The sequence below is a fragment of the Danio rerio genome, chromosome 2 (assembly GCF_049306965.1).
Source record: "Danio rerio strain Tuebingen ecotype United States chromosome 2, GRCz12tu, whole genome shotgun sequence".
Lineage (NCBI taxonomy): Eukaryota > Metazoa > Chordata > Actinopteri > Cypriniformes > Danionidae > Danio > Danio rerio.
The window spans coordinates 26,961,460-26,979,722 of NC_133177.1; the positions used below are offsets into that span (position 1 = coordinate 26,961,460).

The 18,263-nt window shown below is 37.2% G+C and overlaps 1 protein-coding gene across 1 annotated transcript in view; it reads right to left on the minus strand.

Moving 5' to 3' along the window:
• The window catches only part of cdyl (chromodomain protein, Y-like), a 53,390-nt gene that overhangs the window by 8,375 nt on the left and 26,752 nt on the right, over positions 1–18,263 (minus strand). The window contains exons 2-5 of the mRNA XM_691787.10: positions 11,477–12,245; positions 9,658–9,920; positions 8,668–8,840; positions 658–868 (exon numbers count right to left, since the gene is read on the minus strand). Of these exons, the coding sequence (XP_696879.5) occupies positions 658–868; positions 8,668–8,840; positions 9,658–9,920; positions 11,477–12,245 (1,416 nt within the window). The remainder of the gene's footprint in view (positions 1–657; positions 869–8,667; positions 8,841–9,657; positions 9,921–11,476; positions 12,246–18,263) is intronic.

Consider the following 18,263-nt stretch of genomic DNA (forward strand, 5'->3'; position numbering starts at 1 on the left):
TCTTTGCTGGTGTTTTGTTTTTTCTGAACGCTACCTTAATGTATAAGTACCTAAAGCTCGCACATTCAGAGGCAGGAACCAGTGGATGTGCAACAACTTTAATCATAAGATAAACACAAAACAGTTTCCATCTAGAGCTACTTTATGGGACTTGACACTTGTAAACACTCGCTCCAATGGATTCACGCTGCTCTCGGTTCTGCCCACACTGGTCACAGCTACCAAGTCGACCAATCACAGAGTCAATCACGCGTCGAGTAGTTACATTTTTTGAGAAGTGATGTCAGCATCAGCCACAGTGAGGGCTATGCGACCGCATGAAGGCTGCGCAGGAACATATGCGTGCGCTTGATGCAGAAGTATAAATCAGCCTTTAACCTTTCACTGGGCCTTCTAAACTTTTCAATTACAAAGTGGTCAAATTTTCCCCCATGTATTTTACATGGCAAATAAATACCTATTACATCAGAGTAAGGCCAAGAGATCAACATATCATATAAATTATATCTCTAGCTAGTATCAGATTAAGGCTTGATAATAAATTAATGAATGAATGCATACGACAAACAATAAATACTATACATGATGTGCTCAATTCAAATAAGTTAAATATTCAAGTGTAAAAAAAAACAAAAAAAAAAACTTAAATGTACTGACCGATGCAACTCCCATGATGAGAGGGAATGTAACAGACGAGCAGGCATCTGGGGTTTGGCCAAAGGTTGTATAAGGAGTCTGAAACCAAGCTTTCTCATTGGCCCAGATCACGTCGCACAGGGGCAAGATAGATGCTCCAAGACCAATGGCAGGCCCATTCACAGCAGCAATGATGGGCTTCTTGAACTGGATGAATGTGTTGACGAAAGTTCTGAAGATAACAGAAAATACACTGAATTCTCTCACTGAAATATGATCAAAAGACACATATTTAGTACACTTCTAATCAACCCATCACATGATTGATGCATTTAGGCATGATCAATCTCTGCTGAAGTTCAAACTGAGCATTAGAATGAGAAAGAAATGTGATTTAAAGTCTGCATGACCTGGAAGTTGCTGAGTAGGGATGGGAAGATTAACCGATATGTATCGATACGCGGTCATGCGCGTGCACGATGCGAGTGCATCGGTTGAGCAGCAGAGGATGAATGAAATTTTGGAAGCAAATCGAGATGCATCAGTTTTTGCGAGATGCATCGATTTTTCCGAGATACAGCTTATATTTTCAATATAGAATGTATTTTTTATTTATTAACAAGTGTTGTCAACCTGTTTTGGCGCATAATTTAATCGACCTACATAAAGTAAGCCTTAGCAACGGATTTGCGGATGTGCACACACTACAACTCAGTGTATCAGGTGTGCGGATGAAGCTAGTGGAGCGCCCTCAGAAAGTGCGAGAAGCAAAACAAACATTTTATTCCCCACTGAGTTTTAAATCTAAAGTATGGCAACATTATGGATTTAAGGATGGACGACATGACAGGACAGATGCAATTTGCAAAATGTGCCGCGCATCTGTAAAATACGCGGGCAGTACGACTAATCTGATATCTCACTTGAAGCGGCGCCTCGGTGTTGTTGTGAAAGCATCTTCTAGTGTTTCTGCATCCCCGGCTTTCGCACTGCTTCAACCAGCTCCAAAAGTGGTGAGAAAAGCATTGAAAGTTTTTTTTTCCATGCGCAACAGTTCTGCTCGCTCTACGCCAATAACGAATGCTATTGCATTGTTCATCTGCACAGATATTCAGCCTAGTGTCACGGAGAACGAAGGTTTTAAACACCTCCTCCTGTTAATTTTTATTTAATTATATTAATATTAATAATAATAATGATAAAAATAATTGGGTGTCACGGTGGCACAGTGGGTAGTTTGACCACCTCACAGCAAGAAAATTGCTGGTTTGTTATATTTTTATTAGCCTGTTGTTTACAGTGACAGTGATGTTTCAAAGCAGCATAACACTGCTAGTTCACGACCTTAAGTTTTGAATAATCAGTGGCAAAATATATCTTTGTAAAACTTGTTTTCATAGTTGAAAAGTTAAATCACAATTCTTGTTGTGCAATGCTAAATTTATTTATGTTGAAAGAGTGCAAATATATATATATATATATATATATATATATATATATATATATATGTATGTATATATATATATATATATATATATATATATATATATATATTGCACTTATACATTCTGTTTATCTTGAAAATACTTAAATAATATGTGCTATATGTTCTAAAATGGCCCTCTACTGTAAACTGACACTCTGGCTCTGAGAGAAGAGCCAGTTTGTAAAAAAGTCTTGGTTTTGCTTGGTTAATAAATAATCAAACTCATTCAATGGCACAGCATCCTCTTTCACATCATCTCATAAACTTGATCTAATTAGTTAAGTGCTGAAATATCGCATCGTATCGTGATATGGGTGTGAATCGTATCGTGTTGCATCGCAATATGTCATAAATGTATCGCTAATATATCGGATCGTATTCTTTGTATCGAGATGCGTATCGGATCGGCATTATAGCTTAGATGCCCAACCCTATTGCTGAGACTTTTATTTCAGTATGTTGATGTACATCCCAACTGAAAAAGACTATTGATTTGGGGTGGGGCTATGTTTCTGCACATCATTCCCTCATAGCAAACTAACGGTAAGAGGGGTATGGTTAAGAATACTGTGGCTGAAGCAGTCAAACTGACATCAGCAGAGAAGAATTATAACCACAAACCAGAAGCAGATGGTCAGACTTTGATTGATCACAGTAATTTGCACAGATTAACTGTTCACCTAAATAATGACAAAGTGTTCAAGCTAAATAAACATAGTAAATTTTGATGTCACACTGACTTTAAGCAACTTGGTATGTGCCTGGATCAATGGAGTCAGACGGGCTGGTCCGGGTTTGAACAACCATCTTTAAAGATTGCAAATAATTGTCAGAAAATATCCAAATAACAGATGTTATGCTTAAGGGTTAATTTGCCTTGCAGAGGTCAAAGGAGAATGACCAGACTGGTTTGAACTGATTGTAAAGTGACATCAACTCAAATCATCGCTTATTACAAGTGAGGTCTGTAGATGAGCATCTTTGAACGCAAAACACACTGAACCTTGAAGCAGATGAGCTACAGCAGCAGAAAATGAGTGCACACAGATGACACTCCTGTCAGATGACAACAGGCTCGGCAAATTCATTTTGACAGACCAGCAAGTTTTTGCTGAAGTAGATTACAGTGCTGAGATCACTTAAATCAGGGGTCTCAAACTTGTGGCCCGCGGGCCATTTGCGGCCCTCAGTGCAATATTTTGTGGCCCCTGCCGACCGCTGTACACTGACAGAATCAGCGAAGCGGGGAGAGAGAGCGCTCGCCGCTCCGCTGATTCTATCCGTACACAGCGGTCACTGGCATTCCCCGCCCGCCGTGTAAACAAAGGGGCGGGGATGCCGGTGACGTCACCATGCACCCCGCCCCTTTGTTAGACGCTGTAACGGGCGGGAAGTGTTAGGAGGGAACTCGCGCCAGCCAGAACCAAGGTAAGCTGTTCCCGCCCCTGCCTGCCACTTCTGCCACAGCTACCTATCTGCAGCCTGCCACCTACCTAACTACAGCCCGCATCTTATATATATTATAAGTAGATACAGACTGGTACAGACTGATGGGACTGGAGTGGGTTGGGGGTGTTTTATTTATACATATATACGCCTTTTTTTAGGTGAGGGCAGGCACGTGCACACATAGGGCTCAACCTGTGCAGTGCACATGCCCTTTTTAGTCTTGGATAGAAAGTGCCCTTCCAAAATGATCAAAAGTGCCCCCGCGATGCGGCACACCTTCGGTCCCGCCCTTCAGTAGGCACGCGACAACCCCGCTCTTGAGTACGCGCGCGACAACACAGCTGATCAGTACGCGCGCATCCACTCTGCAGATCTGCACCAATCACCCCCCCCCCCCCACCCCCCAGCTCTTACAAAAAAATTTTTTAATTTATATCGCTCTAAAGCCAAATGTGGTTCAGATTTGTGAGAAGAAGCGCTGTCAAGTCTCTGGCAGCAAGGAGTAGGCAAAAGATGCCATGTTCAGAAGAACTGTTTATAATCTTCACTCAATGTTCTATTAATATTCAGGAGACTTCATGGTCAGAACAAATAATTAAAACTGTTAATAATGACATTTGAGGACTTTTTTTTTGTGAAATCCCTTAAGCCTGGTTTATACTTCTGCGTCAAGTGACCGGCGCAACTCACGGCGCAGGCAACGTGCGTGGCTGTGCATTTATACTTCTGCACGCTGTCTCCGTTGGTCTGCATTAACACTTCCGAAACGCTAGTGGGCAGTGAGGTGTAAATGTTCCTCTGTGTCGAGTTTCTTCGCTTCTGTTTTGCTATTCTGATCACTTCCTGGATGTACAAGTGACTCAAACTCGCTCATTTTGAGGCAGGAACCGGCGGACGTGCAACAACTTTAACCATGAGGTAAACACAAAACAAAACTTTCCATCCGGAGCTCCTTCACAGGACTCCACACTTGTAAACAATCGCTCACGCCTTTCGCGCGGCTTTCGGTCCCGCCCAGACTCGTCAGCGCTACCAAGCCGACCAATCACAGAGCTTGCGCTACGCGTTGTTGCGACGTTTAGTTACAATTTTTGAGAGGTGCACGTCAGTGACGGCGATGGCCACGGCGAAGGGCTATGCGACAGCGCCGTAGCCTACGCCGGTGTTTGACGCAGAAGTATAAATCAGCCTTTATGCGGCCCAGCCTCACCCAGACTTTGCCTCCTGCGGCCCCCAGGTAAATTGAGTTTGAGACCCCTGACTTAAATGAAGGCTACAATGACAGTGTACTCCGTCACACTTTCACTTTACACTGTAAGATTTGAGATTCCACAAATATTTGGATGTCTTTGACGATTCAAATATGAGCTGAAAACACAGACAGAGACAATTGGCTCCACAACCCACCAGGTGGGAATGAGGGAAAACCAGCTCCTCTCCTTCATTCACATTTGAAGCATCCCTGCAACCCCCCCTGTTCACTCACCCTCTCTACATACTGTACTCTCACAGTGAGGTGTATAAAATAAAGTATGAATGTTCTATATCAATTCAAGTGACTTTATCTATCATGTTTGATATCATAAAAATATCTTGGTGCGAATGGTACAATGGTCTCATTCCCTCAGAATTAGACAATCAAAACAGTAGATATAAAACTTAATGTATCTGTTGAACCACTGTGAAGGGTGTGCCTTTCCTATAGACAGAAACTCTTCCACTATATGCAAATGCCTTTTGTTATTCAACACAGCCCTTTCCTCGAGGCGATTCTTGGATTTACTACATAAGGAAAGTTTCTAAATGTTCGGGGCGATTCTGCAATCAGATCAGCCCATAGGCTGAAATTTTGAGTTATTCAAACAGAGTTTCTGTAACTATCTTTAGTAAATTACGTTAAGTCCATAACACCACAAGCCCCGGTACAGGTGAGTAACGGACTAAAACATTATAGACGGAGCAGCGTGGTGTGCTATACAATGTTCTTAGAGTTCAGTCTAACACATTAGCCGCATTTCCACTGTCGGGCCAGTGCGAGCCAGGGCTTATATCGAGCTGGGCCAGGCCAATCGCCCGGGAGGTTGAGCAGTAAATCATGTCGCATCGCGTCACGCAAACCCCGCCCCCAGAACTTCCCTCGAATCAAACATCACACAACCCGCCCACTTCAGCGGGAATCAGGCAGATAAAGCACACCATCACATCATCACTAGACCATACAAATAAAGTACCGAAACAAACAAATGACACGTTACTGTACAGCATTACGTTATATGTCTATATGCACAGGCCTGTGTGTTCTCATTAATCATATTCATTTACTCGCCGACCGACTGTTGGCATCGTGTATCGAGTGGTCTCGCCACAAACGGAGGGACCCAGCGCAGTGAACGCACCCATCCATAATATAAAACCATAGAAATTCTCTGTTAATAACGCGGTAGAAAATGTATTTTTATAACATCCTCGTTTAGATAGACACTGTCAAACAATTAGCCCAAATGCTCCGAGAGACCTGAAACATATACATTTTTTTCCAATAGGCTATATGACACTTAATAGGTGATTCCACTTTATTTAAAGATGTTGCATATTATTCTGTGATTTTAGAGTAAAGGAAAGTGTTAAGTGTTTCAGGACATAAGAGCAAGTTATAAAATATAGCCTATATTTCGTTGCGCTCAGCAGCTTAATAAAGGTCAAATTTCATTTATGAATTTTACCACGTCATATAAAACATAAACACTTGTTTGAGGACACAGAACACATTTTGTATTTGCAGTTTTTCCCCAATGCATTTGTAAAGCAGCGCTGCAGGACTGCGTGACAGAAAAAAAGGTCGCTTAGTTTCTGCTTTCACTCATAATATCATCATATCCAAATACTTTATAAATAATATGTGAAACCTTCTCCGGTGTTTATTGTTTTTAGAAAATATCTAAAATCTTTTTTTTCAGATAGGCCTTCGTAAAATGAAAGTTTAATATGGCTTTTAAATGGTTTGATTTATGTATTGTTTATACCTAAATAAGTAAATTACCTAAATTATAGCTAGCTTTTATTTGTTTTATATTAGTTTATTTATTTTATGTGATTTTATTATATCCGACATTTGTAATTATTTAAATTATTTCTATATATCTTAGGCTATTTTATCAAGATATGACACTATTGTTTTGAGTCTACAAAAGTGGACACGAAATTTGTAAATTTTTATGTATTTCTGTTGTATTCATAATGTGTATTATCTCTAAAATAAATAAAAACAGAAGCTGCTGGCAGCATCAACAGAGCTGCGCTTTTTTGCTCGGTCTCGCACATACATATAGGCATCTAAACGCGCACAAACACACCTTTTAAACTTGACAAAAACTCTCGAAAAACTTTACTGTCAGCTGTGTCTTTAATATGGTGTAAAAATTATTATGCGTTGTTGAAACATCAAGTAGGATGCAGCAAAGTCACTTATAAATGAAAACTTTATTATTTTATGCAACAGCCTTATATTTAATAGAGAAACATAAGGGCGATCATACGTAAAAAGACCCTAGTCTATAAGGAAAGATGCTTTCTTTCCCTCATTTATTTATTTGTTTATTTGTTTGGCGCATGTACTCGTACGCGATCAGAAAACTAGAGTCCGCCTCTCCTTTCACTCCGCCCCAGAGCCCCAACTAGCCCTCTTTGGCCCAAGGTATTCGGTGGGCCGAAAAAGGTCAGCAGCTGGCCCCGAGAAAGCCCTGCTTTGCCTCGATTAGGCCCCGGAAGTGACAGTGGAAACACGACTGGCCTTGGCTCGCTCATTTTAGGCACGATAGTGAAAACGCGGCTATTAGCATTATTCAAGTATACTTAGACTGTAAAAGGCCAATAATGGGTTTTCTATTTAGAACAACAAAGTACTGTTTAAACCAATCTAAATGTGGCTAGGCCTTCATCTCTAAACTTATAATACTATTTAAATCATATGGTGATTATTCAAAGTTACTAATAGTAAATTGGTCTGCTTGATTTTATAGTAATGATTATGGTATGATTAATTAGTTTTGTTTTAGTAGATAGCAGATCTATGGGGATCGCACAATAATACCATAATCTGAGTAAGTAGGGTTCTGCCTTTTTAGAATAGCGGATAATCATCTCTGTTTAATGACCAAGACTGACTTGTGCTTGTGTTTAAGAGATTGTATACTCAGCCTGTACAAGTCTCAGGATGTTATGGGAAACCAAATGAACGAGAATAATGTACAATAATGAATCAAAGAGAATATTAAATCACAATCTAAAGTAATATTAAAAGAAACAAAATAATCTTATAAATGTATGGAGTCAGGTAAAACGAGGATAAATATATCAATATTCTAAACCACCTCATACTAAAATTAGAGTCAGATATGTGTTAAGTTTAAAGTAAATCAACAATAAATTTAAAGTGCACTGGAAAGACCGAACATGCAGTGAACCTTCGTCTACCAGTAGACACCATCATTGGACTAACTGGCTGGACTTTACAACACAAACAAACTGTTTATGCACTGATCGTTTTTTGCACCTGTGACAATGCATGAGATAAACATGTAGACACATTGTCTTCCATCTGATTAAAACAGGCTTGCTCAGCCATATATTTGACATTCCCCAAAGCAGTGGCGAGGGAAAAAATAAAATAATAACCAATATGACTTTCATGTTTCATGTACTTACTGGAATTTATTGGCTGACTGTATTTCCATGGTAATTTATGCAAATTTTTGCTAAGAAGGTTTCCCGTTCAGTTGTATGAATGGACATTTTTTCATGCATATTTTCAGATTGTATGTGCATGTTGGCATTTCCCTACAGTATTTTTAAAGTTCACTGTAATCCAATGGTAATCTGATCTCAATCAATAAAGCATCTTTATGATGTGGTAAAAAAAGATTTGATTCTATTATGTCAATATGGATTTGAATTTCTAAAGAAAGTTTCAGCACCTTCTCAAACCTATGCCATAAAGAATTAAGCAACTTCTAAAAGCAAAAGTAGTTCCAGCCTGATACTAGCAAGGCGCACCTAATGAAGGGCCCAGTAAATGTATGTTCTCATATTTTATTTACCTGATTGTCTCCGCCATTTTGATGCTTTCTTTTTTCCTATCATCAGTGAGCCGCCTAATAAAGTAGATGAAGTCAAGGCCAAAGCAAAAGACGCTTCCCACACCGCTCAGTAGAACAAGTTTACTATCATCAGCTGCTGCTGTGGCCATGGCACTCTGAACCTCCTTCATTACCTGAAATGAGTAAAGTTGTAAAGTAAAGTTACCTGAAAAGAGTAAAGTTGACAGATCAAATCAAGGTAGAATCAAAATCATTCACAGTATAAGCAACTTCATATATAGGAAAAATATGTATGCACCTATGATAGATGTACACGCAGAATGGCTATATGCTAACAAACTTTCAATTCATTTAAAAATTTACACGGTAAAACCTAAAAAGTTAAGGTAACTCAAACCATTTAAGTCAAAAACTAATCCTAATGGGTTCTGTGAACTTAATCCATTTGAGTAAACGAAGCAATTTGAGCACAGTAAAGCCCAATAAATGAAGAGAACTCAAACCAACTGCGTACTGTAAAACCCAAAAAGTTAAGGCAACTCAAACCGTTTAAGAAAACCTATTGCTACAAACCATTTGAGTGAAAAAAAAAAATAATCTATACGAGTACTGTGAATTTACTCCATTAAGGTTGAAGTAATGAGGTATGTAATGAACTTATTACCTTCAACACTGAAGTTCAAATGAGTAAAAAAACTTTCTGTCAATTTTGAGTAAACTACACTCATTTCATTTGTTAAAGTTGACTGTTGGGGTTTACAGTGTATAAATAGGATAACACATTTTCTTTATGGCGTCAGATTTTATTTTTACTTTTTATTTATCATCATGACACCCAGCCCTAATTCTGAGGTTGAGGTATGAGATTATAAAAAGCAATGAGTCAAATATCAGGACACTTAAAATAGAACTATTATTTAGGCGCATTCTGAACTAAAAAACGGAATCCACATGCAACTTTGGCATATTGTGTTATACATTTAGACTTACGTCAGGATTCAGCGAGTTGTTCTCAGAGGTCTTTGTAGAAAACAGAATGTGTGTAAAGCCGTCCTGTTTTTTAACAACTATGTCCCTGTAGCGGTAAGCACTCTCAGTTTGTCGAACACTGAAACGCAGGCGCTTGTCAAAATTCGCCCGTTCCTCAAAACGTCTTTTGCCTGTCAGTCCTGAGCTGCTCATCACTCCTGCTGCAGCACTTTGTGTGATGGCGGTTCCATTGGCAGACGAGGCCTCCATTAGAGTAGTCACTCCTAGGAAAAAGCAGCAAAAAAAGTATGAGTCAAATAATTATGTATAATATTGTGATAATCTATAGAAATTGTACAGTTATAATATCATATATAATCATGATATTATATCATATCATATATCATATATAAATAGACAAATGATACTAAAGACAATTTCACCCTTTAAACGTATTTAGACAAATTACATTTTTTTTCACCTTTTCTTGGGATAGGACAGTGGAGGACAGACAGGAAAGCATTGGGATCAGAGAGGGAAAGGATCGGTATAGTACTGGAATCAAGCCGGGAATCAAACTTGGGTCACCACGAGCAACATGGTGCTGAATGTCGGCGCACTTAACCACTAGGCTATTGCCAATTTTTATTATTTCTAAATGTCATTTTATCACTTTAATATTTCTGAATCTATAATCTATTAGTCAAAAGCCTGTGGTCAGTTTGATTTATAAATAAAAACTAAATATCTTTAGAATTTTACAAAACATTTCAATAATATTTTTGGCTGGAAATTCAACTTTACTGTTCCTAATTTAAGATTTTCTGATAAAATAAAAACAGTCTTGATGAGCATAAGAAACATATTATTATTATTAATTTATTTAAATGAGTGTTCATCATGGATACACAATCATTAACAAATACATGCTAATATTTTTATGACCTGAAATGAAATATTAGTTTAACATTATTACCAGTTAAACAGTATGCTGACAGTGTAACATAATTACAGTGTCTATTTTTGGTGTAGTCTTAAATCTTTTGGAGGATCTAAACAGATACTTGAACTTTTTTTATGTCTGTACTTATAAGTGTTCTGCAGTATCGTAATTCTGTATGGTATAGGAGTCTGTAGTTTATGAACCAGATTAAAATATGTTCAAATACAGTAGGAAATTATATGACCGTTCATATTACAAGGACCACAAGGCTGGCATAGAACATCATTTCAAACCTACATCATGTGTTGAATCATGAATTTATACCATTAAAGTCTAATGGTCGAGTAGAGTATCATGTTTTATTAAAGAGAAATTAAAAAGTCTTGGAGCTGAATAAGGTCTGTGTACAATGATTTTTTTGTATCAGTCCTTGTCCCTTTGTAGAGAGCATTTATCATGCTATTATGCAAGAAAAAAACTCAGATGCAAGACTGACGATAAAGTTCAGTATTACTGTATTTTAGTTTAGTTTGATATTAAATATAAAAAAGTACCAAACGTCATGGATGTGAGCATTCCTTTTTGTTATACAAAGATCCAAACATTTAACAAAATTTTGATTGGTTTTGATGGAGTACTCGTATCATCATATTTAGGATAACCAAGTGTACAGCTGATAAACACTCCAGAAAGTGCATGATGCTCTGCTAAAACACATTTGCTTTTATTTATCAAGAGCTTGTTTATTAGTGTTTATTGTGTCATTCCATTGCTGGAAACACATAATCCATTAAATTATACGTAACTGACTGGAACAAACTAATTTAGCGGTGATTGCAAACCTGGAAGTAAAAAACCCTCATGAGAAAGTCATATTCCCAGTCAAGATGTCTTTACCTTTCCCATTCAATGTGCGGACGGCAGCTGGCGTAATGGGTATCTGTGGTGGTGGAAGTGCCGTTTGCGTTCTGGGCCTTGTGCCCATTCGGGCTCGCTCTTCTCCTGGCACCCGCATGGCTCCAGCAGGTTTCTCCAGCAAGGCCACTTCAGGAGGAACAGCATCTGGCTCTTGGCTGCCCTGCTCCAGACTATGAGCCGCTTCACTGGGAGACTCCTCAGTGTCAGCGCGGCTGTTCATTGGGCTCTTTGGCACCAGGATTTTGATGCCAGATTTCGACAGGTCCATACTGCGGCGCAGGGCACTCACAGTGGGTGCAGCAGCTGGCGCTGCTGTGGGGGCCGTCTCAGTGACTGTACCCATGATGCTGCTCGTGCCAGCCGAACGTCCTCTCTTCTGCTGTGGCGAGTCGCTGTCATTGGATGAATTCTGTGCTGGCTGAGGTCGTTTTGTGGGGTGTGTGTTTGGGGTTGGCGTAGAGGTTTTGGCTGTGTTGGAATTTGCTGAAGGGTGTTGAGGTCTGCTGATCTGCTTGCGAGCATTGATGCTAGTGTTGGCTGTGCTTGGGGAGCTGCGTGTGGATCGGAGCAAAGTTCCATCTTTCTGCTTTTCGCTGTGTTGTCGATTAAACTCATGGATGAACTCGATGCAACTGGACAGGTGACCCTCCGGCTCCCAGGTGTCTCCCTCAAAGCTGTAGCCTCGCCAGCGGACCAAGTACTCAGTCTTTCCCTTTTTGTTCTTGCGTTTGCCTATTATTCTTTCCACCTACAGAAAGGCAGGCAGAGGAAGTGCGGTTTAGTGAAGTGTATATGAAATATTAAAGTACTGGCAGGATACAAAGATGAATGCTAAAGGACTCGCAAGGAAAGCTACGATTGTGGAAAGTTATTGACAAAAGCTAAAATTAGCATGTACATCTTTTCAGATGCACAGTGTGATCTGTAGTAAAGCTCCTCTGAAGGCCAGAGGGTGCTCTCATGGAAACTCCAAACACACTAGGCATGGGCTGGTATAAGATTCTGATGGTATGATAACCTTGGATAAAAATATCACAGTTTCACGATATCATGGTGTAAAGATCACTGCTCTAAGATATATATTTTTTTAAATGTCTGGAAAAAAACAAAACCTTTTCCCCCTTTTGTACACAATATATTTTCATTTGAGAAACACTTAAAATAACGTGGAGCAGTAGACATGTCAGGCTAAATAATTTTAATGAATTATAGACTTCAGCTGTCTTCATTTGTTTCAAAAACACAATTTTTTAAAAAACGGCAACTTTGGAGAAATGTTCTGCTTGAGATACTGTTGTCCTAAAAAACAAATAAAAAAATGTAAATAAAAAAATCGTACTCATACCTTAGGAACGGTATAGCAGAAAATTTAGATGGTTTTTAAACCTTAACTTTTCCAAACCGCGGTATACCTTGAACACTGTTATCGTCCCATGCCTAAAATACACATGAAGAAATCAAGGAACTCCCTGTAGCGGTTGCTGAATAAACAGAAGATTTAACTGCTTTCACAGATTCACCATAACTAATAACAACACAACTAAATTGTCTTACATAAGGATCTATTTTAAACACTTGACTGATATTATGAAGTGTGTTTTGAGTAAAAAGTCCCTCGCGCACGGTTTCAGCTAGGCATGGGCAGGTATAAGATTCTGACAGTATAATAACCTTGGATAAAAATATCATGGTTTCACAATATCACAGTATTGTGCTCACTGGTTTAAAATATATTCTTTTTAAATGTCTGGGTAAAAAAACAAAGTAAAACTTTAGCAGTGAGTAATCTAATGCCTTTGTTGCATGTTGAAAGAGGTCTGTAGACTAGGGTTGTCGTGATACTGGAATTCGGTACCAATTGGTACCAATTGTCACGTCATACCAACAGTTGATCAGCGTCGATCAGCTGGTTTGTTTATAACCTGACATATGAGTGATCCGCTGATGCCTTTAAAATGCTACAGTTTCCCTGTATCTGTGGTTATAATCAGTAAACAGCAGTGAGTTTGGTGAACTTATGACCTTCTTGGCGAATCAGTCATTTATGTTGAGCACATAAACACGATGGCAAATCAGCGGTGCTTAAGAACGAGCTCAAATGTTCTCAGGAATTGGATGTTTTTAAAATTCCAGTATCGACTGGTACCGAATTCCAGTATCATGACAACCCTAAAGTAGACTATGATAAATCACATGCGACTGTCATGCGCATTTATCTGTAAAACCGATTCTGTAATAACCTGTGAGTATCTAGCATGTGTGTTCAGCTGTAACAGCGTTTATAGTTTATACTACTGCTTAATAGTTTTCTACCAAGCTACACAAAATATTGCATGCGATAGAGAAATCACACAATCATTGTGCAATACTGACAGCTGTTTGTGTGGTTTCTCAGTGAACTTCGGCCCTTCGTAGTGAATGTTGCTAAATGCAAATAACAAATATAATAACGTTTTGACTAAAAACTCACTTCATAGCTTCAGTCGAGAGTTTAAATTTAGTCCTGTATAATGATGCATCTTCTGAAACAGAATCAAGGATGCAACATATTTCATAATAACATTCTAATTAGCAGCGGCAAAGACATTGCATAACTGCATACTTTATAAATAGGAAAATTATAATAAGAACTCAGATAAACCATATATGGTCCATAGAACCATATATATGCTGTCGTGGTCTTGTGCTTATTAAAACCTGTTGAATCAAATAAAAGCAGTTTAATCCCCTGTTTATCCTATGCTTTCCCACTGACTGTATTTCCTGGGTTTTGTCAGGGTGCCTACACAATTAATATTTTGACAACTGTGTGTATTCAACATTTAGGCGCAAGAAGAACTAATCACATATGTTGTCTGAAACCTGATTTAGAATTTTGCCTCACTCCGCAGCATGAGCCTTAGCGAAATGAGAATATTTTGGCTAATTAATTGATAACAAATAGTAACTGAATGGTTATTAATGTTCTACAAGCTTTAACTTTGATTAGGTGGGAGAAACTAAACAGGACATCTGGCCTTCCTACAAGATTATATCCACCTCTAAGCCCAGGTTTATCACTGTCACTGACCCAAAGATGTGCAGCCACACAATGATCCACAAGGTAAAGATGTTGATGTTCCTTTGAAAGAGTGTTCTTGCATTACTAGGCTAGTAAATTGTCATGCAGACATTATAAAAGGAGTTGAATAAAATAGTTTAAAAACCACAATAATATTGCTGGATTTGTAGATTTTGGTGCAATATATCCCGCAACAAAATCTAAATATTGTGACCGGCCTACGGATGACTTTTAGTATTTATTTTCAAACATTTGTTTCTTTTAATATAAACTAAACATGACAGAAAGTGTTCTGATTCATTATATTCTGTTTATTATTTTACACTATTTGATACATCATACTTATTATGAAAGCTCATCTGATTTACTGTGAGAATTCAGAATAAAAAGCAGCACAGTTTTACATGTATAGATATTTGGTGAGCTAATGCAAAATAATTCTTTTCCATAATGATATGGGTAATTCTCACAAAAACTTAGTTTTTGAAAAAAAAATTCAAACATGAATTTTTAAAAAAATGTTTCACTTAAATTTAGTTTTTGCAAATAATTGAAACAAAGTGTGTGTGTCTCTCTCTTTCCTTTCTTTTGTAAGTAGTTCTGGGTTGCTGTACAATTTTTTCCCAACCTAGCTTTTGCTAAAGATTTTCTTTTTTTACTAGCTGACTGTCTAAAATAAAACAAATCAAAGCAAAATATAAACAGTTAGCACATTTTTAAACTAACATTAAATTCAAAATAAAGAGTTATTTGAATCTAGCATGCAATTTTCATAAATTCTCATTCCCGAAACAGATGTTTTCTCTACTGCCATTGTCTCTAAATGGTTGCGGTATATGAGAAAAGAGTTGCGGAGAACGAGGTGCCTCAATATGTTTTGCAAATAATAGGGAAGCTACGATGATTTGAAAAAAAATTCTCAGTGGATAAAATTAAGACTTTAAAAAAAAATTTTGACATAAAAATTTGCAAATCTAACAATTATGTAAATAGAGAAAACTACCTGTTTCGGTAATGATAATCAAAAAGTTGTGTAACCATTTTGACAGGAGAACATTTTACATTAAACTGGAGAAATATAAAAGATCTGCTTTCTTGGCAAACAACTGGCCCATGTGCTCCTTTTTACAAAATTAAACTTTATTTAAACTCTTTATGTGTGTTTAAACCAGGGGCGTTGCGAGGGGGGGACTTTGGGGCTTAAGCCCCTGATGTATTGTCAAAAGCCCCTGATCTTTTGGAATATGTTGCACTTAAATAAAAATAGGTTGTATAACATTCATTTTGTTATTAAAGTTCTGACAATTAACACGTGTATATCACGCGTATTCTACCTAAAGCAGCATTTGTGTCGGGTATTTAAAAAGTAATCTATTCAGCAGTACCTGTTTCTACTGGCAGGTGGGAGTGGCTCTGTTGTCACATGGTTTAAAAATATTCCGCCACTGCACATCATTCATTCTTTTGAGCAGCTGAAGCTGATGAGGTAATAATACAACTGTTTCACAAAACTGAATAGTTCTAGCTAAGTTACAGATGAAGCTTAATATTTGTTTTTACAGCAGAAAATGTGTGTAGTTTTGGTGAAATAACAAAACTGTTGGTAATCAATAAAATGTGCTGCACATTAATGTAAATACATGCAAATTAGTCAGAAAAAGGTAAATTGTGCTTGCTTTCTAGATATGATATATATATATATATATATATATATATATATAGAGATCTTTATCTAGATATGATATAGCCAGTCACATCTGTTTCTGTAATAGTTAAATCACAGTGAGTTCATGTATCTAGCATATTATTTTATGGCTATATTCTACAGTAACATGCTATGTCAGTTAGCAGCGGATTATAAATCGACTTTCTTATGAAAATACCTAATGCCCCCGGGCCCCCCTGTTTATTTTTTTAACACATTTCTAAACATAGTTTTAATAGCTCATCTCTAATAACTGATTTATTTTCTCTTTGCCATGATGACAGTAAGTACTTGACTAGACATTTTTAAAGAAACTCCTATACAGCTTAAAGTGACATTTAAAGGCAGGTTAGGGTAATTTGGCAAGTCACTGTATAACGATAGTTTTTTATGCTGCCTATCGGAAAAAAATATAGCTTAAAGGGGCTAATTATTTTGACCCTTAAATGGTTTTAAAAAAAATTAGAACTGCTTTTATTCTAGCCTAAATAAAACAAATAAGACTTTCTCCAGAAGAAAAAATATTATCAGACATACTGTGAAAATGTCCTTGCTCTGTTAAACATCATTTTGAAAATATTTAAAATAGGAAAAAAAATTAAAAGGGGGGCAAATAATTCTGACTTCATCTACATTTATTTTCACAGTCGTGTAAACGATCAGTTTAAGCCTTTTTTATGTTTATTCAGATCTTATTTTCATTCAACTCCAGCAATAGCTGGATTCCTTCATCCATAATATTTGGGTTTTCCTGGAATATTCTACAACTTTTGTGAGGCAAATATGGAATTTCTGCTCAAGAAATTAAGCAGGCATTACATGCATTCAAAGTGCTGCAATGCCCACATCAACCTATTTTGAGGAAAACTAAAAATCTCTCTCTAAAGAAATTTGAAGTAAACACATTTCTAGCATTTAAATCTTTATTTTTTGTACTATTTTTGATACAATTGTTTTTTTAAAAAAAAAGCCCATTGAATATCAATATTTTGCAAGGTATCGAATTTAGAAATTCCAGTATCTTGACAACACTACACCTCAGTTAATCACTCATAATCAAACATGTGTGTAGCTTTGTATCACATTGGATAACAACTTGGTCTATAAAATAAATCATATTTTCAGATTTGAAGACATGCTGAAATTTTTATTTTCAAAAAACAAAACAGAAACTACAAATCAGAAGAGGAGATAGGAGGCTCAAGGGGCATGATATGGCTCATAACAGAATAGTAAATAAGAAGTGGGTAATTAATCATTTTTTTCCCTTCTTGGTGTTACAAGTCACAAAGCTTCACAATTTATTGTTATAGACTGTCAACTCAAAAACCATTTATTTATCATTAAACCATCTCTAATCCTATTATTAAAATTAGAGTAGATCAACTTATGAAACTGGATTTTTTTTGTGTGTGTGTGTGTGTGGGTGGGGTGGGGGGGGTTGGGGGGGGGGGTCTTTGGGGCTAAGCCCCTTATCCCTTTCGACCCTAGCAACGCCCCTGGTTTAAACAGCACTTTAAAATGGTTGCGGAGGGTGAGAACATCCGTCACGGACATATAATTTATTATTTTTTTCTCATTGTCATTTTACATGAATATTCTGTAAGCTGTTTGTTCTGTCATGTAATATAATCTATTAGAACAATTCATTTGTTTTTATTCTAAAACTTTTCTAATTTGTTTAAATTACAACATAACACACATGGACACGTTTTGGTAATGAGAATTTCAGTAGAAAATTCAGAAAAAAGATTAAAAATAAATCAATTACAGGGTTTAACACTTGATTCGGATTTTTACTTGCCCTGGCAGAATTTTCACTGGCCTCACCAAATAACAAAACAAAAGAGAAGTTAATAGCTATTTTTAGTTACATATATTAAATAATGTTTCAAAAAAATGTCAGAGAATCTAGATTTAAATATTTTAAAATGTTAATAAATATGTGCAAAATTCAAAGTGTTATGCAAACAAAGAGCAGTATGGAAAGAGTAAAGGTG